At 42.3% G+C, this 26,899-nt stretch overlaps 1 protein-coding gene across 2 annotated transcripts in view; it reads left to right on the forward strand.

Annotated features, from left to right (window-relative positions):
• The first annotated feature begins 15,506 nt into the window (after positions 1 to 15,506).
• The window catches only part of KIAA0930 (KIAA0930 ortholog), an 87,800-nt gene continuing 76,407 nt past the window's right edge, over positions 15,507 to 26,899 (forward strand). Inside the window, exon 1 of one of the 2 annotated variants that reach the window (XM_020804002.3) lies at positions 15,507 to 16,360. In XM_020804002.3, coding sequence (XP_020659661.3) covers positions 16,213 to 16,360 — 148 coding nt within the window. In that variant the 5' untranslated portion in view covers positions 15,507 to 16,212. The remainder of the gene's footprint in view (positions 16,361 to 26,899) is intronic. The other variant, XM_020804003.3, reaches the window with a different exon arrangement.

Consider the following 26,899-nt stretch of genomic DNA (forward strand, 5'->3'; position numbering starts at 1 on the left):
CTTCCTTTTGAATCAAGGGGGTAATGTCGGCATATATAATTTTGGGGGGGGGGGTAAAAGGTAAAAAAGTTCTCTGACCCCTGTTTTAGAGAATCTTCAAGAGCACTATTAATGTTGAAAGAGATTGTTTGGAACACAGAATAAGGAACACTTTACAGAAATATGATTCATAATGTATGCTACTTAGTTCACACTCTTTTCATTGCTGAAGTTCACAGAACCGAGATGTTTGCACTGTGGTGTCCTTGACAATGCTTCTGTGTGATGTGTTTGTTTAAAAACCAAGGCATTTGCAAGGGGAGTGCTAAGTGGAAGTGTTCTCCAAAACAGCAAAGGAGACATTCATTCTCTCACTCCTTTGCATCTTCACGTAAAAGCTCAATGTACACTAACCCCTCCCATAAACACATAAATATTATGGTGTGACTGTATCTGGCCTGCCAGAGCATTGGAGTATTGCGAATGCTCCTAAATTAGAAATTCTTGTATGAATTACAGGACTTGAGACTGGTTTTAGCAGAGCAGGCAGGAGATTCCAACATCACGTTTTCCCTCTATGAACCAGAGAATTTACTGATGGTTTTAGGTTTTTCAGGCTGTTCTGCCGTGTTCTGAAGGTTTTTCTTCCTAACGTTTCACCAGTCTCCGTGGCTGGCATCTTCAGAGGACAGGAGTTAGAACTCTGTGTTGTGGTGTAGTATGTGGGATAGTTGAGTATTTGGTTCCTGTGGGATCAACTTTTTGTCCTTGTCAAGAGACTGGGTGATTATGGTGATCAGGATGTTTTTTGTTATGGGTGTTTTGTTGTGATAAGGGGGGGAGGTGATCTGATTGATGGGCGTTGTTAGATAGTCTTTTGTGTGCACCGGTCCTTGTGGCTGGGTAGAGTTTGTAGAAAAGGGCCCAAAAAACCTACAACAACAATCGGATCCCGGCCATGAAAACTTTGAGAATCCAAATAATTTACTGTTGGGATTGTTTCAACTCACAGAATTGGATAGATCTGGAGAGTTTTCTTCTTTCCTTTGCTCAGTTCTGGCCAGATTTAAAAATAAAAAATATTTAATAATCAGCAACAACTGTCTCTGTGAGTAAATTAACTGCATACCATGGGCCATGAGGAAATGTAAAGCTCTCCCTGTGAAAACAAAGTGGCTGAAATCCTGCTGTGTTTTTACATCGGGTTGAATACAGTTGAAATTGAATTTAAAATCTCTAATTGCACAACATACAGCTAAGCACGCATATTTCTAGCCAGGAAGTGTGTTTTTTTAAACACCCATGTGGGCTTTTTTTTAAAAAAGCAATTCTGATCTTGCTTTTTTTAAAAAAAACTTGTTTGGCATGTGTGAGCACCTGTAATGGCATAAATAGTGTCTGGTGTGGGTGATCTATGGGGTTTACCTAGTTTTGAGTGCTAAGTACAATGGGCTTTAGACTACAGGATATCTTGCTAAAATAGGAACAGATGGAGAGGGTATAAATTATAGTTTATAAATTATAAACTAAATATTTAAAAATGTGGTTAAGACCAGACATGTCAATTCTTAAAGGGCAGAGGAATTGTCTTACAGGCTGTGCTTAGGCAGCTGCTGTTGGCTCTGCTGAATAAGAGCTACTGAGTCCGTCACCAGCAGTCTCATGGCAGGAAAGCTCCACCCCAAGAAAGGCACAAGGCATGGTTGAGATGAAGAATTAAGTTCCTGGTACAGAGGAAAACATGGGGAAACTGGGGCCCAAAGCAGCAGAACTGCCAATATACCATGTAATCAGAGCTTTGTGGCACAGTGGTTAAACTGCTGTACTGCAGCCAAAACTGTGCTCACAACCTGGGGTTCAATCCCAGGTAGCTGGCTAAACATTGACTCAGTAAAATTAGTACCCAGCTCACTGGAGGAACAATGTGTAGCCTACATAATTAACCTGACAACTGCCCAGAGAGTGGTTTAAGCCCTATGGGGTGGTGTATAAGCAGCAAGCTTTGCTTTGCTTTTACTTACAACCAGACTAAAAGTTGTTCCATGAGAATGCATACACCAACATAAAAACTACATGAACAAACCTGTTCCATATTTAACTCAACAGTGTAGTTACACCCTTAGATGCAAACTGCAGTAAGTTAAGAAATCTCCATAGACATTGTCTGCTGCACTCCAAGTTTTGCAACTTGCATGCAACAGGTAATATCTATGGAGATTTCTTAAATCACAGCAATTCACATGTAAAAGTTGAACCGCTTGTGTAACTATGCAACAAGATTTCAGCCAGTGGAACCAATAAGTGTTTAATATAGTTACTATTCTAAATGTTTACTAAATGTTTTATTATTATAACTTATTGGTCAAAATCCAGTTAATTTTATTTATGTGCATGAGTAAAAACATGGAAGTTGCAGCAGCAAACTGAATCTAATACATGGACACAACTAAGTACCTCATTAATTAGCTTCAATTAGCTGCTGCAGCTTCAATGTTTTATTCAATTTTGCATAAAAGCCCAATATGATTATGACTAGAGATGAATACAAACCAGGAAAATGGAGGTTCATGATGGTTTGTGGCTATTCACAAACCACAAACCATGAACTTTCCAATTAAATGAAGCGTTTTGTGTTTCATGCAATTTGGGACTACTGGGAACAGTAGAATGGCCCCTCCATGAGTCAGAGATGCCAAACTCACAGAGAGTCTTCAGCTGACTCTCCTCCCTACCCCGTCCAATTTTCGCAAAGATTGGATTTGGGACATCCAAGTTATACCCCACCCCCAGCAGGTCCTCCCAGGAAAGTGCTCTTTAGCAGCCGGCTTGGGGGAAATTAAATGAGTGGTTTCATGCAAGGGAACTTGAGACAGGATGTTGCTCATCAAAAGGTGGATGGGGAAAGAAACAGAAAGGGGTAGACATGGGAAGAGGACATAAGTGACGATTAGTTAACTAAGCATCTTCTTCTCATGCCAACTGCTGCAAAAATGAAACCACGAGCAGAGCTGCTCAGGGTGTGGCTTCTATAACCAGCTACTCCCAGAGAGTGGACTTGGAACTCTGTGGTTGGCTGCCGGACTGGACAATCAATACTAGAAATGGGGGTATTCGTAGATGAATACGAATATCTCCCCGCAGGTGGAAATAATGAGGGTCCGACCCCATGGAGCTGGACCGTCTACTCACTGTTTGGCCGCTGCCGTAGGCGCAGCAGCACCTTCCTATCGCACTGTGTTCTGCAGTGGATTAGCCACTCCTGGCTGGAGGCAGGATGACAAATTTCTGACAGGTCTCACAATGGCAAATCCATTGCAGAGCACAGCGTGACAGGAAGGTGCTGCTGCGCCCGTGGCAGCGTCCGAACGGTGAGCAGACGGTCTGGCTCCATGAGGCTGCACCCTCGTTATTTCCACCTGCGGGTATATATTCTACAAATATGAATACCCCCAATGTCTAATCAATGCTGCACAATGATTTCTCTAGGTCCACCCCAGCAGTGCTTGAGTGCCACTAGGTTGTCTGGCCAGGGACAACAACCCCACAAAATGAAGCAAATGAATCACTAATGTGTTTGGCATTTCAATTTGTTCTGGCAGACACATTTGCCCAAAGTGCCCCAAAACAAACCATGAAACGCTCCTGTTCATGGTTTGTATCTTTTTTATTTTGCTTTCTGGTTTGCTTCATGCCCATCTCTAGTCATGGCCATTATGTTTTTAGCTTAATCTGCTTTTTTTAAAAAAACCATTTTGTAAGCTGCTTTGTGCTTCTGAATTAGGAGAAAAGAATTAAAGAAACAAACCACTGACATCGAGAGAAAGGGACAAAAAGGTAACAGCTGTTTTGGAAGTAGGTCACAGTGACTGGTTATTTGTTAAGCCATTTGTTAAGCCTATGATAGCTTCTTACTGAAGAATGTACCAAACATCATTCCTACCATATATTTATAACCATCTATTTCAGTTATTCAGGCATATAAGATGCTATCTTATACCAAAACTCAAGCTTAAACTGAAGAAAGTAGGAAAAACCACTGGGATAGTCACAGATAATCTAAATCAAATCCCTTATGCATACATTGTGGAAGTGAAGAACAGATTTCAGAAATTAGATTTGGTGGACAGAGTGACTGAAGAACTATGGATGGAGGCTCATAATATTGTACAGGAGGCAGCAACGAAAACCATCCCAAAGAAAAGGAAGTGCAAGAAAGCAATGTGGCTGTCCAACGAAGCCTTACAGATAGCAGAGAAGAGAAGGGTAACAAAATGCAAGGGAGATAGGGAAAGTTACAGAAAACTGAATGCAGACTTCCAAAGAATAGCAAGGAGAGACAAGAGGGCCTTCTTAAATGAATAGAGCAAAGAAATAGAGGAAAATAATAGAAAGGGAAAAACCAGAGATCTGTTCAGGAAAATTAGAGATGTTAAAGGAACGTTTTGTGAAAAGATGGACATGATAAAGGACAAAAATGGTAGGGAACTCACAGAAGCAGAAAACATCAAGAAGAGGTGGCAAGAATACACAGAGGAATTATACCAGAAGGATCTGGAGGTCCTGGACAAATCAGATACTGTGGTTGCTGACCTTGAGCCAGACATCCTGGAGAGTGAAGTCAAGTGGGCCTTAGAAAGGTTGTCTAACAACAAGGCCAGTGGAGGTGATGGCATTCCAGTTCAACTATTTAAAATCTTAAAAGATGATGCTGTTAAGGTGCTACACTCAATATGTCAGCAAGTTTGGAAAACTCAACAGTGGCCGGAGGATTGGAAAAGATCTGTCTACATCCCAATCTCAAAGAAGGGCAATGCCAAAGAATGCTCCAACTACCGTACAATTGTACTCATTTCACACGCTAGTAAGGTTATGCTCCAAATCCGCCAAGGTAGGATTCAGCAGTATGTGGACCGAGAACTCCCAGAAGTAAAAGCTGGATTTTGAACGGACAGAAGAACTAGAGACCAAATTGCTTACATGTGCTGGATTATGGAGAAAGCCAGAAAGTTCCAGAAAAACATCTACTTCTGCTTCATTGACTATGCAGAAGCCTTTGACTGTGTGCACCACAGCAAACTATGGCAAGTTCTTAAAGAAATGGGAACGCCTATCCATCTTATCTATCTCCTGAGAAATCTACATGTAGGACAGGAAGCAACAGTCATTCAAGTAGATATTACCTATTAGTTTCATTCGTTGTATTTTGTGTCTGCTGTGGTTGGATGTAAGCCCTGCTAGCTATTAGCAACCAACAGTGGAGCTGGCTCATCTTTGAGTCAAGATTGCACCAAAAGCCGGTGCTGACACTTGTAAGATAGCATATATTTCATTTGACTAGGCGAAAGCCTTTGATTCTCTGGACCACAACAAACTATGGCAAGTTCTTAAAGAAATGGGAGTGCCTGACCACCTTATCTATATCCTGAGAAATCTATATGTGGTACAGGAAGAACAGTTAGAACTGGATATGGAACAACTGATTGGTTCAAAACTGGGAAAGGAGTACGACAAGGCTGTATATTGTCTCCCAGCTTATTTAACTTATATACAGAATACCTCAAGCGAAAGGCTGGACTGGAGTTATCCCAAGCCGGAATTAAAACTGATGCAGAAAATATCAACAATCTCAGATATGAAGATGATACCACTCTAATGGCAAAAAGTGAGGTGCAATTAAAGAACCTCATAATGAGGGTGAAAGAGGAGAGCACCAAAAATTGTGTGAAGTTCAACATAAAAAAACCCCAAGATCATGGCCACTGGTCCCATCACCCCCTGGCAAATACATGGGGAAGATATGGAGGTAGTGACAGATTTTACTTTTTTGGGCTCCATGATCACTGTAGATGGTGACAGCAGCCACAAAATTAAATGATTCCTGCTTCTTGGGAGGAAAGCGATGGCAAACCTAGATAACATCTTAAAAAGCAGAGACATCACCTTGCCGACAAAGGTCTGCATAGTGAAAGCTATGGTTTTTCCAGTAGTGATGTATGGAAGTGAGAGCTGAACCATAAAGAAGGCTGACTACCGAAGAAGTGATGCTTTTGAATTGTGGTGCTAGAGGAGACTCTTGAGAGTCCCCTGGACTGCAAGGAGAACAAGCCTATCCATTCTAAAGGAAATCAACCCTGAGTGCTCACTGGAAGGACAGAGCCTGAAGCTGAAGTTCCAATACTTTGGCCATCTCATGAGAAGAGACAACTCTCTGGAAAAGACCCTGATGTTGGGAAACTGTGAGGGCAAGAGGAGAAGGGGACGACAGAGGACGAGATGGTTGGACAGTATCACTGAAGCTACTAACATGAATTTAACCAAACTCCAGGAGGCAGTGGAAGACAGGAAGGCCTGGCGTGCTCTGATCCATGGGGTCATGAAGAGTTGGACACGACTTAACGACTAAACAGCAAGATGCTATTGGAGGTGGGCAGTTTGCAAAATAACAACTTAAGGGACATCTTGAACATGAAGATGGCCACAAGTTGCTGCACAGGCAAGTACTAGGCAAAGAGTTAATTCTAGAAGCTTCTAGGTGTTTGGTTTGTAGTCATTGTTCAGCCTTATGATTTGAAAATGTGTCTTCTGTAAATCAGAGTGGTATGTCTTTAAGGAAGAGTGATGAGCTCATCCTGTGTTTACACAAAGCAAGGTCACCTCTGAAAGTGACAAGGCAGTCCTGGATACATATTCTGGTCTTGATGCCAGGATGGTGATGGTGATAAAGCACTTTGTGGGGTTCCCACACAAGACTGCCTATGTTTCTAGGCGACCAGGATAGAATGTGAATCAGCGTCTCTGGCTTACAGATTTCTGTTATGGTTCAGTTCAGCAGAATAGAAGAGGAAGAAAACTGAGGGAGCACAATCCATGAGGAAATGCTTAAGTTTACACCCCAACAAGAGCTGAGCAAATACATTACTTTCAGTAATACACCCCTATTTGCTAGCGCAAACTGACCAATTTGAAAAGAATAGATGACATTTAGCAGTGCACTGTTCCCTTTCCTTTCCCTGATATACTTGCTTGCCTCTTTAAGGAAAACAAAACAAAACAAAACAAAGGTATGAAAGGCTCTTACAGATTAAGAAACATATGTTAGTATGAGTTTTTGTGGATTACAATCCATTTCCCGAGTAATCTGAAGTAAAATATTTAGCCACAGATTGATGTACAAGTATACATTGTGGGAACAGAGATCCAGGGAAGATGGATAGAAGCATAGAAAATGATATTTCAGAGTGACAATAGCATTATGAACACCAGTAATGAGTTTTGAGAGTGGAAATTACACAAATATCCTAACATAGCAGGAGCAGTTAGTGATGTGGCATCAGCTTCCTTTAAGGTGCAAATATGTAGAGCTAGGCTTATACCTTTCTAAATTAACCTTATGATTCTGTGGCCTTGTCTATAAACCAAACTGTAAAGAAAAACTTGTTATTAACATATAGAGTGAACCGAGAATCCTTAGTACAGTATTTGTATAAACCTGACATATACTCCAGTAGTCTCCTCCCTAATCTCCCTGTGTAATTCTTTTTTCCCTACATGATCCACTTCAGATCAATAACAGAATCCTGGGAGAATGTAGCGTGCTGAAACTAGCCTTTGTGTGTGGTGATATAAGATTTGTGTCTGTTTATTCTCTTGCATAGAGAGATTGCTTCAGTGTTTGTGTGTTTACATTGGATGGACATCTATGTATACTGTCAAATTAAAAGTATAAAATTGTATTTTTGTTACTGCTCTGGCTTTGAAGATCTATGGACACTGGTAGTGTATATAAACTATGGGACACAAATCCATACGGGTCTTGTGAGAACCCATTGCTCCAGGAGTCTTTTCCAGAGGATGTCTGCTTGTCAGGTGTTCAGAATACATTATACCATCCTTAGTACTAGTATCAAGTTCAGGTCTCCTTGCCTCTCCAGATGCAAAGCGTGCACACCTCTAAGAATTGTATCAATATCATTTTCAAAGGCTTGCTTTTCAGCATTTGCCTTGATTAAGTGCTGTTTTCACATTATGAACTGAATACTGCCTCCTCCCCTAAAGTGGCTTTGAAGTGGCTAGACCAGTAGTTCCCAGCCTTGGATACCCAAACATTTTGGGACTACAATTCCTAGAAATCCTGGCCAGCACAGTTAGTTGTGAAGGCTTCTGAGAGTTGCAGTCCAAGAACACCTGGGTTACCCAAGGTTGGGAACCACTGGACTAGATGAATATTTATCACACAGTTTGTGCTTGAGTTCTCACAGTGAATTCATAGGGTTCCCACACACACACCAAATACAAGATGTAAACCTAACCGTAAGTGACTCTGGTCTTTTTTTCACGAATACTCAGCATGTTCTGTTCATTCAGCAGAACTTAATTTTTCTGGTAGCATTTCCACTTACACTGTTTTGTCTTGCTTTCTTGCTTGTGTACCTATTTCAGTTCTTTAGGGCAGTGGAGTGTTCTGATCACATTGAGGGTGATGTCTTCAGTGGGACAGTGTGTTGGCTCACCATTAAGTCATACTTGTAAGGTTCAGACGTCCTAAAAATAGTGTTTTTTTTCCTAAGTGTTACTGATTTAGTGCTATGTCACATAAGGGATGCAATGCTAATTCAAAGTGTCCATGTCCTGCCAAATCAGTGCTACATCACTTAGTAAACTGAATAAAAAATGGTGTGTGTGTGTGGGGGACTAGCAGGGAAAAGGACAGTGATAATGGCAGAGAAGGATGTGATGTACTGTACTATGAGAAGAAATGTACCTAATTTGGTGCTCTACTGTATGGATACTTGCAAATCATCTGCCAGGACAACTTACCATCTTTGTATGAATTATAACAATTTCAACTAGTAAAAAGTGTCAGGGCATGGCACAGAAAGCCTGGAACGACCTCCTATGTAGTCATCCCGTGTGTCCTACTTCTGACTAATCAGTGTCATGACAGTATCATCACAGAGTTCAGAGAGGGGGTATGGATTATCAGCTTCTCCATCATTTAAAAACATTCCCCAACCTTGTCATCTAGTTTTTTATTGGAGCCGATATAAGCAATGGATGGCCATCCAGGTATTGCTGGATTACAACGCCTATTACTACCATAACTGGTATGCTAAGCTGGAGCAGACAGAAATTGCACTCTAACATCATCCCAACAAGCCCATCTGCAGTCCACCTGATATAAAGAAAGAGTCCCTGACATTTCCCATTGAAAGTCCCAGTTGTAAATTTCCTTACTTTAGACAGAAAGATGAGTGGACGGACGGATAAATGAAGTGCAGGTGGAGAAAAAAAAACAGAAAGCAAAAACAAGCATGAGCAATGCCTTAAAACCTCACAAATAGGTAGCCTTGGAGCTGTGTAGCACAATAACGGCACTAACACTACTTTTAAATTAAAGGAGGGAGGAGTGATAGCCAGATGGGCTTGTGTAACTATTAACCAATCATTTGCTGTTAAGGTCACTTCCTCTTCTTCAAGCACATCATTGTTTTATTTTCTCGGCACTAGATGACACTGAATGGATTGCCCCATTGTGATTCCATGTTGGTCTCTAGTACACGTGCACACATTGAAAATAGCTCTAAACTTCTTTACTCAAGTTTAGGTTTTATCTTGCTTTATTCTGTAGGACTTCAAGATTTGAATATGGATTTGATGGAACAGCCACTAAGGGAAAAAGAGATAGAGGATATTATTAATAAATCAAAGATAGGAAAGACTCTCTGAAGAGATGGTTTGGGACTGGAGTACTATACATGTTTTAGAAAAATATTAATACTTAAGTTAAAAGTCCATTTTTAACAAAATAATTAAAGAGGAAAACACTTCATTATTTTGAGGACATTCATTAATATATTAATTCCAAAAGTAAACAAAGATCCAACAGATCTTGGAGCATATAGATCTAGCTCTTTAATAAATTAAAATGCTAAGAAATGTATGCAATATTAGATAAGAGAATGAATATTTTAATTACTAAGTACGTTGAAGTAGATCAAAGTGGTTTTATAATAGGAAGACAAATAACAAATTTGACTAGGAGAGCATTAAATGCAACAAACATTATACAAAAACAAGAATTGAAGGCATTTGATTGGGTGGAATGGACAACATTTAAAATGATAATAAATTAGTTTTTGGGAAGCAGTGTAAAGATACAATAAATCAATTATACTCAGAAACATTGTATCTGTGTTAGTAAATGATGGTATAACAGAACAGATATTCCTAGGCTGAGGTGCTAGACAGGGATGTCCCTTTTCACCAATATTGTTTGCTTCAGTTATAGCATTGTCAGCAAATGCTAGTAAAGAAGATAAACTAATTAATGATATAGATTTTAGGGAAATACCGTGTTTCTCCAAAAATAAGACAGGGACTTATATTAATTTTGGCTAACAATAATACACAAAGTAAAAACAATATAATGAAATAAAGACAACAGTAATAATATAATCCAAGATGACTAAAGTAATTAGGTGATGGCAGGAAGGAAAGCCTGCCTAAGGATCCAGGTCTTAAGTTTGCTCTTAAAAACACCCAGCAAGGGAGCCAAGTAGACATCTGCAGGCAGAGTGTTCCAGAGGCGAGGGGCCACTGCCGAGAAGGCCTGGTTTCTTGTTCTTTCTCTCCGGGCCTCCCTCGGCATTAGGCCCCTCAGCCCCCCCATCTTGGCTAGAACAAGTGATTCAGGTAGATCTACGTGGGATGAGGTGTTTCACTAGATATCGAGGTCCTAAACTGTTTAGAGCTTTATATGTCATCATTATCACTTTGAAATCAATGAGGAAACGAACAGGCAGCTGATGTAGGGCAGTCAGAGTGGGGGAAATATGCTGATCCAGTGGTGCTTCGACTTACGAACGTCCTGACATACGACCATTTCGAGTTACAACCAGCTCCGACCGCAAAATTTTGCTTCGACTTTTGGCCGGAGCTTCGAGTTAGAAACAGAAAAAGGCAGGGAATTCGAATTGCTAACCATTGGTAGGCGAAGAGGCTGCTTCTTTGTAGCTCTTTCACCCCAACGGTTAGAGTGAATGTGACTGGAGGAGGCTTTGGACTGCCTGGTAAGGTAAGGTGCTGCTTTCAGCTTTTTAAAAACTGTTCTGTGTGGGTTTTGCAGCATGGTTTTGGGCTGGGTGGTAGGATTACGTTTCTATGCTGTGATGGGTCTTGCGGGGTTTGTTTGCTTTTTGGGTTTTTTCCCATTTCCAATGGGTCTTGTGGGGTTTGTTTGCTTTTTGGTCCCCCCCCATTTCCGATGGGTCTTGCATGGTTTGTTTGCTTTTTGCTTTGCTTTTTTTTGCATTTCTGATGGGTCTTGCATGGTTTGTTTGCTTTTCTTTTTTTCTCCCTTTGGCCGAAACGGATTAATCGCATTTCCAATGGGTCTTGCAGTGTTGTTTTTTGGGGGGAGAGGTTATTTTTTCTTCAGCCGGAACAGATTAATTGCATTTCAATGCATTCCTATGGGAAATGGTGCTTCGACTTATGACCATTTCGAGTTACGACCAGAGTTCTGGAACCAATTCAGTTCGTAAGTTGAGGCACCACTGTATTTTCTCACCCCAGTGGGGTCTGGCCACCGCATTCTGCACCATTTGAAGCTTCCGCATCAAACTCAAAGGTAGCCCCATGTAGAGCGCATTACAGTAGTCTAATCTTGAGACTACAGAGGGGTGAGTGCCCCAAAATCAAGAAAGGGAGACAGCTGGGCAATCTGCCAGAGGTGGAAATAGGCGGAGCGGACCACTGACGCTACCTGGGTTTCCATGGTGAGTGCCAGATCCATATGGACCCCCAAGCTGCGAACCTCACTCTTCGCTGAGAGAGTCACTCCCCCAAAAAAGAGGGGGTTTCCCAAACCACCAATGGAGGGGCCGCCCACCCTCAGGACCTCTGTCTTGTCTGGGTTTGGCCTCAGTCTATTCTCCTGCATCCATTGCAGTACAGCCTCCAGGCAGCACCGAAGGGATGGAACAGCATCCACTGTTGCTGGAAAAAAAGAGATGTAGAGCTGGGTGTCTGTTTCCAGACAAGCTAATTGGATTACAGAGACTGCAGTGCCTCACATTTCCCACAAAGTATTCCCCACCAAAGAAAAAGCTGCCCGATAATGAATCTGCCCATTGGCCTATCCATCTTTTTGTTTTACATTTTTGTTCTGTACCTTAATTGTCACAACTGAATAAGGAAGTCTTCAATCAGAACTATTCAATCCATGTTAATTGACGACTGTTGCTTCATATTACATGACTCTGAGGTTAGGGACTGTCTAGGGATTAGAGAATCAGAGAGCTGCAATCCTCTGATGCCCAAATAGCTCGTAACTATTGAGATACACAAAAGGAAGTAACAGTTGGCTCTCATAATGTCACTGAAGGCCTCTTATCTTGCTTCTAAACAGCAGAAATGTATAAGGAGCTACCAATTGTTTTTCTTGCTGTTAACTTCTATTCATTCATTTTTCTTTTTGTCCTCCTGATTCCGGCAGAATCAAGAAGCAAACCAAAGAGATAATCTGACCATGGAATCAAGTGTGGAGCTCTGCTTTTTTCACAGAGTGTTGAGCAAGGAATATAGACCTTCAGATATGTTTGGTTTATATCAGCCAAAATCAGTGTAAGGGATGGTGAGGAATTAGGGAATTGAAGTTAGAAAACCTACAGAGGGCCACAGTTGCCAGTTTATAGTTTAGTAGTACGGTGCAAAAGATAAAGGCTTTTTTTCCTAAAAGGCGGGAGTTCTCTTAATTGCTTGGTGACTGGCCACAGGAAAAAATAAAAGGGGGAGGAGAGCGGGAGAGAGAAGCCCAGCAATTTTCCCTCCCCACTTTTTCTGGTGATTGCTTGACAACCCTATTATCTTTGTACAAAGCAACAGCATTCCCTTGTATTGCAGCATTTCCAGTACACCTATCCACATGTATAATGCAATAATTGAGTGCCATTAAGTTGATTCTGATTCATGGTGACCCTTTCCAGGGTTTTCTAGGTAGAAAATACACAGATGTGGTTAACCATTCCCTTCTTCTGGGGGCGCACTGGGACTCTGGAGCTTGCCCAAGGCTACACAGGCTGGCTTTTCTCCCAGGAGGCACAGTGGGGAATTGAACTCCCAACTTTTGGTTCCACAACCAGATAACTAAACTACTGCTGCCTGAGGCAAAAGACAAAGTAGCATCTCCCCCAACGGAAACTGGCATAGAAACTTTCTTCAACAGTGACAGTAAGGTACTACTTTTAAAGACCACTGAAGGCAGCAGTTTGAATTTAAAGCCACATAACATATCTGTCATCGTTCAGTTGAGTTGATGACCTGAAGACTCAGGAAGACTTCTTCAGCATATACTAGTTGAGGTACCCTGTTTCCCTGAAAATAAGCCCTAGTGTGATTTTTCCGGATGATCTTAATGTAAGACCTAATCCAAAAATAAGGCCCAGTTAAGTGAAACCCCACCCTCCATCATTGTGCAGCAACCAGAAGAAGATAGCATGACTAAAATAAAACATCTCCTGAAAATAAGCCTTAATGGTTTTTTTGGAGCAAAAATTAATATAAGACCCTGTCTTATTTTCAGGGAAACACAGTAGTTAGTAAGGCCATCTGGTACCTCATAACATCTTGAGGTATAATAGGAAGGTCAGAATCTTACTGTTGTTTGTGTAAGGATTGCTAACTGATGACATGATGGACACATCTCAGTTGTGCAACTGAGTGCAAGCGTGGGCATGTCACTGAGGTGCACCCTGCACCCCATCAAATAGGTGCAGCAAATTTCACAAACCTTGTGTGGATACTAATCGAATTCTGGGCAAAGGTTTTTTTTTTTAGAAGGCTTAAGCTCCCTACATGTTTACAGAGCAAGAAAACCGTACATTATACCATTGCCCTAATTACCATTGTCATCATCAGCATCATATAGTAGGCATCCTTCAGTCTCGAAAGACTATGGTATCGTGCTCTGTATGGAGGACTTGGAACAGCGTCTAGTGTGGCTGAGGAGGCCAATTCGAGAGTGACAATCCCTTCCACACTGGAGACAAATCCAATCTGTCCCCTGTCCAGCTCCCTGGTTTTGCTTCCTTTGTGACTTCCTCTTTGCCTCAGCCTGCTGGACAAGGGTCTCTTCAAATTGGGAGAGGCCGTGATGCACTGCCTGCCTCCAGGCTGAACGATCAGATGTCAGAGTTTCCCATCTGTTGAGGTCTATTCCTAAGGCCTTCAGATCCCGCTTGCAGATATCCTTGTATCGCAGCTGTGGTCTCCCTCTGGGGCGATTTCCCTGCACTAATTCTCCATATAGGAGATCCTTTGGAATCCGACCATCAGCCATTCTCACAACGTGCCCAAGCCAGCGTAGACGTCACTGTTTCAGTAATGTATGCATGCTGAAAATTCCAGCTTGTTCTAGGACTACTCTATTTGGAACTCTGTCCTGCCAGGTGATGCCAAAAATCCGTCGTAGGCAACGCATATGGAAGGTGTTCAGCTTCCTCTCCTGCCGGGCACAAAGGGTCCAGGACTCGCTGCAGTACAGGAGTGTGCTCAGGACACAGGCTCTATACACCTGGATCTTGGTATGTGTTGTCAGTTTCTTATTGAGCCATACTCTCTTTGTGAGTCTAGAGAACATGGTGGCTGCTTTCCCAATGCGTTTATCCAGCTCGACATCTAGAGAGAGGGTGTCAGAGATGGTTGAGCCAAGGTACACAAAGTCATGAACAACCTCCAATTCTTGTGTGGAGATGGTAATAGAGGGAGGTGAGTCCACACCCTGGCCCATGACTTGTGTTTTCTTCAGGCTGATTGTTAGTCCAAAGTCTTGGCAGGCCTTGCTGAAACGGTTCATGAGTTGTTGGAGGTCTTCAGCAGAGTGGGCAACAATGGCTGCATCGTCTGCAAAGAGGAAGTCCCTCATGCATTTCAGCTGGACTTTGGTCTTTGCTCTCAATCTAGAGAGATTAAAGAGCTTTCCAGCGGCAGATTATTGGAATCTAGAATCCTGGGAATGAGATGGCCTGTGATAACGTCGATTACAGGGATAAATACGTTCTTTGGTTAGGACGAGGACCTTCCCTATTTGCCCAAAGGGTCCTTTTCACCCACATATTCCCTTGCTGTGTTCCAAGCCCGAGGGTGAATAATGCAGAACCCGAGATGAGTCCATCATAAGGCGATTCCTTGCAGCTGAAAGGGTCTGCAAAGTCCACGGAAAGCTTATGACATAATAAAAACGTGTTCGTCTTGCAGATGCCACCACGTTCCTCGTTGCTTTTGCAGCCACCGCCGGCCATAGCGACGCCGGCGTCGACGCACCCCTCCCCTCCCCTCCCAGCCTGGAGACCGATACTGAAACCTTTTGTTCAGAGCGGCACGATAAGAGGCGCCGACGCAGGGGCAGCCTCGCCTGGAGGGCGGGGAGGAGGAGGCCCTGTCTGGGACGCCATGACTTCAGAAGGGCCGCTGAAGCCCACCCCCCCTCCTCTCTCCGGAGACCTGGCCACGCCTTTTCTCTTTGTCACCGCCGAGCGGCGCTTCCCGATTGGACGGGAGAAACCGAAGCTCGGTATCTCTTTAAAAAAAGCCTCCCGCCGCGGCCTCCTAATTGTGTTGCAGGAAGTGTCATAAGGACGAGGGAGCGGAGGAAGGGGGGGGGTGGAATTGGGGAGTCGCACCGGGCGGCTTCTCAGCTGATCAAGCCCATGACGGGAGGCGGAAGTGCCGCCTAGCTATGGACGACGCCGGAGTTTTCTAGGGGAAAAATCTGCCGCTCTGTCTCTCTCTCTCACAAATGTTGTCCCTGAGCTGCTGCTGCTCCAGGTTTCTGGGAGGAAAGTGGGGGTGGATTGTTTAATTTTTTTAATATATATATATATATATATATTTAAAGGATCCCCTTGCTTTCTGCCTCCGTTTGCTAAGCTGGGGGGCAGCTGGCCAGGCAAAGGGAAAAAAATCGCATTGCCACCCGGTTCCCAGGTAGCCCATCTCACTTGCCCAGGGCAAAAAAAAATCTCTAATTATTTAAGGGAACCGGGGCCGTTTCTTCCCACCACCACCCCCCACCCACCGTGTCCTCTTTTGAGGAAACCTTGGCCAAGGCGGAGAGGTTAATGTTTTCCAGCCTCGAGGGAGGGGAGGGGAAAGGAAGGGGAAGTTCTGCGGCAGGGCTGTCTGGCTCGGCTTTCCCAGGCAGCCTGAGATGAAATCATTTTCGGGGGCGTTGGCATGGCATCCTTCAAGACTTTCGGGCAGGCTGGGCAGAGAGAAGACGAGGAGCATGGAGGCGACTTGGACCGATCTCTCCAGCAGATGCTTCGGGCGATAGTGGAGGAGAGGAACCGTATTAACATCCGTCACGAGATCAGCGGGCTTGGTGAGTGAGTGGGCGGTGGCTTTGGAGCTGGGGAGGATGATGGGGTGGACTGGAGACCCCTGCAGCTTCTGGTACAAAAGACCGCTCTCTGCTCCGATGCGCTTCCCTATCGGTTTGCAGTGGCGAGCTGGATTGGTCGTGCTTCGCTGTTATGAGTCTCCCCATTTTAATATTGGCTCCGTCCTTTTGTCTTTGAACAAAGTACTTTGGTGTCTACATAGAACTTGGCAGCTATAAATTGTCATGTCGTGGGGTGATAAAGGAACGGGGAGACCGAAGTTGGTGGCTTAAATTTCTGTAGCTGTGGAGGCGATTGTTAAAGGAACAGGAGGAATAAGATCGGTGTTTTCCAGAAGTGGCCACCTGAGTGTTGGCTTGTTTGGCTGTTTCGCTTTTTGGGGGCACTGATGGAAAGGATTTGTGCTTAATTTCTAGAAAACGAGAATGGGAACGCTGTTCTCCGACTGGAAACCCTTCACCTTAATGTGAGGGGAACTCCCTGGTGAACTCTGCACTTGCTCAAGGGCACGATGATCTTTTCTTACTTACAGGGCTTTAGTGCTGGGATTGGACTCCAGTTACTGGAGGTAACGTTAAGCCCTTGAAAGACTCACCACAATTCTTGTCCTGCAACAACAATACTGACTTGAAAGAATGGGAATTCTAGTAGATGCAGGACAAAGTGCCTCTAATTCAGTTCTTATCTGTTCAAGGCACAGTCCCTGTTTTCATCACCATGTCATAGTTGGATCTGTTGTAATACATTGCCATTGATAAGCTGTCATATTCAAAGGGGTTTATATTCATTGTCTTTTTCTGGATCAGATAATTCACAGTACACTGCCATTGCTTGTTTGGTTCCTGGAGTTATTTGTTTTTTGTGAGAATCAGTACTCTGTTGATAATTAAAAGGGCTTATAAATATCCCAGTGGGAAGTACATGCTAAAGAGCAAACTAACCCATTTAGAACACTTAGAATATGTAACCTCAGGTTACTATGTAATAGGTGGATCTTAGAAACCCAATGTTCTTGCTGTTTTTAATTGAAGGCACCAGGACCAGGAGCTCATCAGTCTGAGGTTTTTACAGTTTCCTTCCCCATTGCTTTCCAGTTTCTAATTATTTTGTGTATTACAGTTAATTTGTGAATGTCTCCTAATCTTGGGGTTGGTTGAGAAACCCTAGTAGGAAGCAAAGTTTGTTTTGTGTGTCTGTGGTTGTGTTGACCCGTGGTCTATTCCTTGGAAATAAAGAGTGAGTTGACTTGTAAGGCAAAGGTGCCACTGTGAATTGTAAGAGTCCTAGTTTTATTTTCCTTGTAAACTATCATTGTGCCATGAATGACTAGCATAGGTGTGTTTGAGCTACTGAAGGTTTTGTTAGGCTGGTAACTAAAAAGAGGAAAAAAGACTAGAAAGGGTCTTCCTGATGGCTCACTGGAAAATGCTACAGCGTCTCTTAACCTGAAATCCACACACATTGGTTTTCAGTATTAATTCCCTACCTTTGATTGCTCTAACCTGAATAACTAGCTTTTCCTCTTTTCAAATTACATTTTTCATTGCCCACTTGTCTTTTCTCTGACTGATGGCTGTGATAAATGGTGCATGGATCCCATTGTTTGAAACACCAGAATGCAGGCATGTTTAGATGTGTGGATTGCCTAACAGCAGAATCTCTCACGGCTCATGAGAGTAATCCATTGCCATCTGTGAAGGAATTTAATAAAGAAGCATTGACTTAGTTTCTCTGGGAAAATCCAAACAAAGCCATATCTTTATGCAGAGAGAATAAGGCTTGTTATGTTTTGGTTTACAAAATGCAATGTAAACAAGTTGCCACTTTCTCCCATTCCCAGAAAAGGAATCAGGCCTTTGTTCACTAAACTGGAGTCTGTTGTTTTATCCTATGTTTGTCCAACACCTGTTGTACATTCTGCAGATTTATATCATTATAGGATCTAGCCTAATCTTGATGTAATTAGTTTAAGAGCTTAAAATCTTGATCTGTCTTCTATTCCTTCCAGTGTTCATTGAAGGAGTTAGTCAAAAACTCATGCAGACATGCTTTTCCAAATCTTGTAAGTAAATTTCTGTGGAGCAGTGTTGTTTTTTAAACTGTACCTCAGGAACATTTTGGGTTTTCCAAAGCTAAAACTTGAGAATGGCAAATAAGTTTTCCTGGGAAGCCAGCTTCTCTATGGCTAGCAAAGTAGTGTAGATTTTAGGTACTCTTTATATTTCTAAAGGCAGTGTTGAAGCCCAAGAGTTCCACGAGTAATGAACTACTTACAGGATTGGGAAACCCTAGAGTATTTCCCAGAATCCTTTCTGGCAGGAGAGATTCCATGGCATGAGCGTAAGGATTCCTTTTATTTATTTATTAGTTAACATTTATACCCCACCCTTCTTCCAGTGAGCTCAAAATTGTAGACATGACTCCCCCTCTTCTCACTGTTCCTTACAACAGCCCTGTGAGATGAGCGAGTCTGAGTGTAACTGGCCTAAGGCCACCCAGTTAAGTTTCATGACCAAGAAAATATTTGAACCCAGGTCTTCTGACTCATAGTCCAACACTCTATCCACTACCCCAAACTGGTTCTTTTGACAAGTGGATAGTATTTCCTCAAAGCTGGGAGTTTAAAAACCACAGGTATACAGAAGTGTATAAGCTGCCTTGAGTGCTTTCTTTTAGTGGAAGGGCAGGCTATAAATACAATTATTATTAATAATAATAATTAAATCAAGATTTGCCTGCTATCATTCCAGCAGCCCTTTATTTGAACCGAGTCGTCAACCCTTCTGTAAGATTGCCTCTGAAATCCCATTGTGATTCCTAGGGTATTGCAGTGGACCGTATTTCAGTAGTGGTCTTTATACCTGATCTTGGTCCTTGGTTTGATGGTGCAATTATTATAGGATTAAGACTGTTTTTGCCTGTTGCAGGCAATGTGTGGTTGCTTAGCTATACTGCCAGTTGTGCCTTGAAACCACATGTTGATTGCATCATTTTATTCCTTTGTTCAGCTTTTCCTCCTAACTGACTTTTCAGACCTTTCCAGCCCTTAATAGGAGACTTCATTCATCTTGTCACCAAATGCCCTGTGGAACTCTTTTTGGAAATCAATACTAAAGTTTCTTTAGCCTTGTCTCTAACTGTGACTGATACCAGAAGCTACTTTAGAAGAAATTTTAAAAAGTCAGCTTGAAATAATGTATCTAGCCTAACCCAATTCTTTGCAAACATATTGTGAAATAACTGCTGAGGAATTAAAGAAGAGCAACATGGATTCTGAATGCAGTTGTGGTCTCTGATAAAATGACTCATCTTATGTACTAAATTTTGCTCTGGCATAAGGGTGGTAATATTCCTGCATAAGAATGGATGAATGTTAACATTTCTGTAACGTGCATAGAAACAGTTATTTAATATATAGAACATATTTCTTTGTCTCCTTTCATGTCCAATCTTCCCAAGGCAGCTTACAATATAAACACGGTTTGCTTCAATATTCAGGAATTTTAAAAGAACTTTAAACATCAATTTTAAGTAAGCCAGTTACGATCAATTACAATTAAGTACTTTAAATACTTCAGCATACTAAGTTGCATGGAAGGCCCATTAGAATCAATGGAACTCACCCTGGATTTAACTTATAAATCCCCAGTGGGCCTGCTCCAGTGTGACTTACTACACTAAGCAACAGGTACTTAGCCAATATATTTAAGATTTTGCCTTTTGAAATAAGAGCAAAGACGAGTGTGATATTATTTCAAATAAATCATATTAGCCTTCTTCACTCAGTCTGAGACTGGCTGCCCTGCCCCCATCCCATCATCACATTTGTATATGGCAGAGGTCCGTTTTATCATCTCAAAATCTGAGTCTACCACTTTAATTACTCATTCCTTTGCTTCTGCTAAACTGCCCAGTCTTCAAATTGTTTTTAAAAAGGAATCCATATGTTAATCTTTTACTTATTTGTGTAGCTTTAAGGACTAAAATTTGTTCTTCAAAAACAGAGTTAGGAAAGGGAGGGATATTCTTTAGATATTAAACCAGATGACTACGGCTGTATAAAGTGCTTTTGTAAAATGGTGGTCTTCCTGCTATCTGTCCTATGTGGTTTGGCTCATAAATCTCCCAGTTTGACCATATCAGTGAACCTGGCTCCCGGTGGGACTCTGAAATAATTTGACAATGACTGTGCACCTTCCTGTAATGCAGGGGTGAATACGTCTAATTTTAAGATAAATTGGTGTTTATGAAAATTGCTGCCTTTTATCAGTGGTTTCAGAACATATAAAGAAGCAACAGACAGAAATGCCATTAAACTCTTTGATTTAAGATAGCTATGTCTGAAAATGTCTGGGTAATTTTAAGAAGTTTAAAATGGTAACAAAAAGACTGCAAAGTTGGCACCACATCTGCCTCCTCGAAAGCAGCAGTTTAAGTTGAGCTGCGCAGTGAGTATATGTAGTCAGCATGTTATCTGAGTTACACTTAACATATACGTATTTAGAAACCCTAGAATATTTCCCAGAATCCTTTCTGGCAAGAGAGGTTCCATGGCATGAGCATGGGAATTCCTTGTATTTATTTATTAGTTGCCATTTATATCCCACCGTTCTTCCAATAAGCTCAAAATGGTAGACATGACTCCCCCTCTCCCCACTGTTCCTTACAACAACACTGTGAAGTGAGTGAGTCTATTCATGCATTTAATTTGGCTTTGAGCTGTTGGAGCAAATGTTGCTTGCTTATTGTTCAAATGGTTAGCAAAGCTGAAACCCAAATACCCAACTTCCTCCATTTTCAGCCTGAGAAAAAGCCTATTGGGAAGGATACATCCCATCAAGTATGTTAGAAACTAAATGTGATGTCTCATTATAAGCCTGCAGCAAGATTTGTACTGCAACAACAGCCTTATTTGGATAGTCATGACTTTGATTATGGCTATCCTGAACTAGCTATATTTCTTGCTTAGACACTGACTGGTGCTCCTTTGATTCATCGGCATGTGCACTGGCCTGTTGACATAAAGTAATAGAATCTGGTATGATGCATGTGTCAGGTGCCTGTGTCTGAGCCAGAAAGGTTTTAATTAAAAGCAGTTGGTATGTCTAATGCTAAACATTTGCTTAGTGCTGAGCCAGCTTCCTCCAGGTCATGTGTGCTTCCCACACCACCACCTCTAGTGTAGCTGTGAGGAAGATACTAGAAATGTCTGCTTCTGTCTTAAATTAACAGCTGTCCAACAATTTACAAACTTCTCCCTTAATTGAGAAAGGGCCTTCTTGGTGGTTGCTCCTAGACTGTAGTGCTCCCTTCCGAAGGAGGCTAAGACTATTATTTTCTTGTTGTCCTTTTGTTGGGGACATTTATTTTCATTCAAAATAAATAAGTAAATAAATATGAGGAAGGGGCTTTTGGGGGAGTGCTGTGGGGTTTTTTCTTTCCCTTACCTGCTTTTAAATAGTTTTTATTAAGTATTTTAAAATAATTCATTTATGTTTTAATAACTGTTTTTCACTTATATCGTGAACCACCTTAGGTGCCAGAATTTGAGAAAAAAGGAGGATAAAAATAACATTAAGCGTATTAAAACACATAACATTCTGTCTGCATCCTAAACTGTGGCTAATCTTAATTATTGGTCAATGATGCTTCATCGACTGTGATGTACAAAACAGCAAGTTATAATTCAGAGGGGAAAAAATTCTGAACTTGCAGTGCTAGTAAGGGGAGCCTGTAAACCCATGGCAAGACTAAGCTTGTTCTGGAATTGTGCTTGCCTGAAATAATATTCCACTCTTATGTTACAATGTTGAATACACTTATGTGGGACTCCAATCAGTGATGCACTGATGGGAACACCACATTAGACTCTGTAGTCTGACTTTGTCAGGGACTCCCTTAACCTTGGAATAATGTGTACCATTTCCACGTGTGGTAAGCCAACTTTATATTCTGATGCCTATTACTTTTTCTGCTGAATGGGGCTTGAGACTTGTATTGCAAAGTGCTATCCAGATGGCACTATTGGTTTCTAAGGGAGTGTTCCATTCAAGTACAGATTTAAGCTGAGCAACATGTACCTTCAGACCATTCTTTGTGCTTATACAAAGTCCTCTACTCCCTTCCCAAAAGCTCCAAGCACCTTGACCTCTCACGTCTTCTAAAGACTTTTTGTTTGTCATTTTTAAGACAATTCCTTATTTTATTGAAAGTTCTGTTCAGTCCAACAGTGATTATTTCCATTTATCGGCAGCAGAAGGGAACTGAAATAAGGGCTGTGGAGAGGGATGAGGTGCATGATCAAAAATCGGTAAAACATGGGACCCATATGGGCTGCTAGCCTCCAGACGGCCATGCTGGCTGGGGCTTATAGGGGGTTATAGTCCAAAACATCTGTGGTGCGCTATGTTGCCCACCCTGCAATGGCCTTATGCTTTATCTTGGATGGATTTACAGAAGTGCAAAACACCTTCAAGTTCTGTGCAAATGCAGTGACCCACAGCTACTAGCAAAAGATTGCATGCTGTATGTGAAACTCTCCAGGGATCCTTGGCCATGTCTGCAGCCTTTCCCCTAAGCTAGGTCCAACATTTAAAACAAATGCATTCTTGATTCACCTTACAGGCACCAATTTCTACCCTCACTGATCCCTTGCTTCTTGATGCTGTAGAACAGACCTCGGTAAAGTGTGGCCTGAGGGCCACATACAGCTCGCGAGCCACTCCTGTCCGGCCCGCGGACAGTTTTGAACATCAAAACCATTTATAGCTTTTTGTCCAAAGTTAATCAGTTGCTTATCTTTAACATACCGTAAAAAACCTCTTTAGTGTTTGTGAATATTAACAGGTTTAAAATTAAAAACAATTATAACATCACTTTTTCATTTTATTTTTAAGTAAAGTTGGTTCGGCCCTTGAACACAGTTCAAATTTTTCATGTGGCCCCCCTAAAGGAATTAATTGCCCACCCCTGCTGTAGAGGCAGGTCACGTCATGGCAAAGTTAACTGTGTAACACTTTTGTATACTTAGAAGGCCCACAAGTTGCTCCAGAACAGCTTCCCCACCCCCTGGTGCCTTCTAGAGAATGGTGGGCTGCAGCTCCCAACATCCTATACCAGCATGCTCAGTGGTCAGGGATGATGTGGACTGAAATGCAACAACACAGCCTCTGGGGGTCCAGTGTTGGGCAAGGTTACTCTAAAGCTCAGATGATATTACTAGGTCAGTCCTAGCTCTGCAGTTATCTCCCTGTCGAAACAGGCAAGCCATTATTTATTTTCTCATTCAGCTTTTAAACCTGACATTTGGGAACTTGCCAGAAGGGCTGTAATCACCTGTTTATCTCTCTGCCAAGAAAAACTTCTACTGTATCTCGTTTTGTGTGTCAAACTGCTGTGAAAGATATAGGAGAAGGTGAGGGGGAAAAATCAGTTATGTAGAAAGATTCACAGTATGTTCATACATAAGGGCTATGATGGTGAAAGGTTGAACAGCTCCCTGGGCTAATCTTATACACATATGCAACACAGCTTCCTATATACACACATATCCTGTATTTTCACGGGCACCCTGTGGATGGCGAGCCCTGGTTTTTGCATGACACTTAAGTGGTATTGAGGTAGAGTTCTTTGATCTTCCCCTACCGGTCCCGTAGCTTTCTTGTTTAAAGCAGTCAGTATATTTACACATGTTGTCAGAAACCTACAAAAATAAAACATTGTTTGTGTATTTCGATTACATATCCAGTTATTTTTAAAAGAGGCAAAAGGAATGCCAGATCACTGTCTGTGTTTGTAATTCCAATCTTCCACATTGCTGAGGGATATCATGATTCAATTTATTAATACCGCTAGTGCCCCAAACTTCAGCCAACCTATTCCAATAGATTTGGATAATTTCAACTTTCATTTATATGCCAATATTATCCCAGTTGGTTCCATGCAAAAATATGATGATCTTAATTCACATAAATATTTAAAATATCTAGAATAATTACTGCTGGCAACAGGAGAAGCTTATATTCAGTAATCAGCTTGGGTTTACTAACACCTTTGAATTTTTATAAAATGGCACCAAACATGCGAAAGATTAATAATGCCAACATTGTCACTCCAGCAGATGTAATCTGTTTATTTAAAGCATTTATGTTGTTGGAATGTGTTCTTAAGTCAGAACTGACTTATAGTGACCCTAACAGGGTTTTCAAGGTAAGTGAGATATTTAAGGAGAGGTTTTATCAGTTCCACACCCCCAGCGAGCTTCTGTGGCCAATTGGAGATTTCAAACTCTAGTCTCCAGAGTCCTAGTCTGTCGCTCTGTTTACCACACCACACTGGGTATCCACACTTAAAGCATTTATAGCCCACCCTATATCACAGGCTGGATATACAGGGTGGATTACAGAGCAGTATAAAATTATTTAAAAATGTAAGATGTTTAAAACAAAGTAAAGTGCAGTAGTTTAAAGCATTAAATTAAAAAAAAATGAAAATATTAAAACCATTGTAAAGCCTGTGCAGGCCATGATCCTCAGTCCCCAAAGGTTCTAATAAATAAGCATCCTTGATTTGGTGCCAAAATGTTGCCAGTTTTGGCACCAGTTGAGTGTCCTATTAGGAGGGTTATTAGATTTTACTTAGCGTACAAGGGATTTTAAAGCAGTCTCTTAAATTGACACAAATTAAAACATAACATCCTGCTTTCTTACAATAATGCAGTTCTTTAGTAGAAATGTTTAGATTTTCCCCCTTCTCATTTTAGCTTTCATTATCCCCAAATCCATCATCTTTTTGTAAAAACTTATTGGTTAGCAGGATCAGCCCCAAATACTTTGCTTCCTGTTTTGAAGAACAAGATGGTGTCTTTCCACCCTCTCATCATCATCCCATCTGTAGATGCTCACTGGAAATAACAACTGAAATTTGCTGTCATGTCAACAATAGGATGACTTCCTTCACTGTACCTGAAATCAGCAGTCTGAAAGGTGCAGGGCAAGCGTAGTGGCAATGCCACACTTCTTACTCTTGGTTACATGTATTACATTTTTGTCTTCCAAATGTCCTGCCACTACTTCTTGGCCAGCTACACCATCTGTTGCTTCACTGTGCCTAAAGGGAGGGCTAGCTGCATCCTATATGAAAACTGCTTAGCTTATGCTGGTCTTCAAATCAGTGCTGTAGGCTCACAGCGGTCCCCAACGTTTTTCGGTCCGTGGACCGGCTGGGGAAGGTGGGGCAACCCCCGCGCTCGTGTGCATGCGCAAATAAGCACACATGCTCTGTCACACAGGCGCGGGCGTGCACACGCTCATGTGCAAACGGTGGCACAGCACTTGTCTGGGCGTGCGCTTGATTGTGTGCATGTGCAAATGGCAGTGCAGCACTTGCATGGGCATGCTGGAGCGCGCACATAGGTGCAAACAGGCTGTGCGGGGGTGAGTGTGGGTGGACAGGGAGGGCGGGAGACCTGTCTCGGCGGCCCGGTCCGGCTCAGGCCACAGACTGGCACCAGGCCGCGGACCAGAGGTTGGGGACCTTTGCTGTAGGGGATCATTTCTAAATGTCCTTTTAACTGCCAGAAGGAGTATCAGTTCTAATTAACTACCACTATAGATATTGTGGGAAAGATTGGCATTTCTGATCCTATACATAAGAACATAAGAAGAGCATTGCTGGATCAGGCCAATAGCCCATTTAGTCCAGCTTCCTGTATCTCACAGTGGCCCCACCAGATGCCTCTGGGAGCACACGAGACAACTACATCCCCATCATGGCTTGTAATTCTACGATGGACTTTTCCTCCAGTAATCTGTCCAATCCCCTTTTAAAGGCATCTAGGCCAGATGCCATCACCACATTTTGTGGCAAGGGATTCCACAGAGTAATAACACACTGGGAAAAGAAATTTTTTGTCTCTTATCCCTCTCTCAATACTCAGTTTGAGTGGATGTCCCCTGGTTCTAGTATTGCGTGGGAGGGAAAAGAGCTTCCCTCTATCCACTTAATACATCCCCTGCGTGATTTTAGACGTCTCAGTCATATGCCCTCTCGGGCACCTTTTCTCTAGACTAAAGAGCCCCAAATGTTATAGCCTTTCCTCATAAGGGAGGTGCCCCAGCCCCATTACATAGGTGTTGCTGCTGCTCCTGTATAGTACAGTAGGAGAGCCAGGTGAGTCCACTGAATAGCCTCGCCACAGTGTCATATGGCCAAGTGGCCTCTTCCCTTGGCGGCTGTATGTTTACTTTTAAAAAGTACAGTAATGAAGGGCCTTTGGCACATGCAGCTAGGTAGGCAAAGTTGTATGCACGAAGGCTCCCATGCAGCCTAAAAGCCTGCACCAAGTAGTCCCACCCACTTTTAGACATTCCTGCTGTATATGAGACACAAGGCGAGAAGGGTATCCCACTCACTGGAATGCTGTCCCTCCTCCGTACAGAAGAGAAGGGAGTGCAGACCCAGCCTGTCTCATCCCTCAAAAAGACAGAGCAGCGAGGGGCAGAGACAGAGGAGATAGAAGG

This window comes from Pogona vitticeps, chromosome 5 (genome assembly GCF_051106095.1).
Source record: "Pogona vitticeps strain Pit_001003342236 chromosome 5, PviZW2.1, whole genome shotgun sequence".
Taxonomy (NCBI): domain Eukaryota; kingdom Metazoa; phylum Chordata; class Lepidosauria; order Squamata; family Agamidae; genus Pogona; species Pogona vitticeps.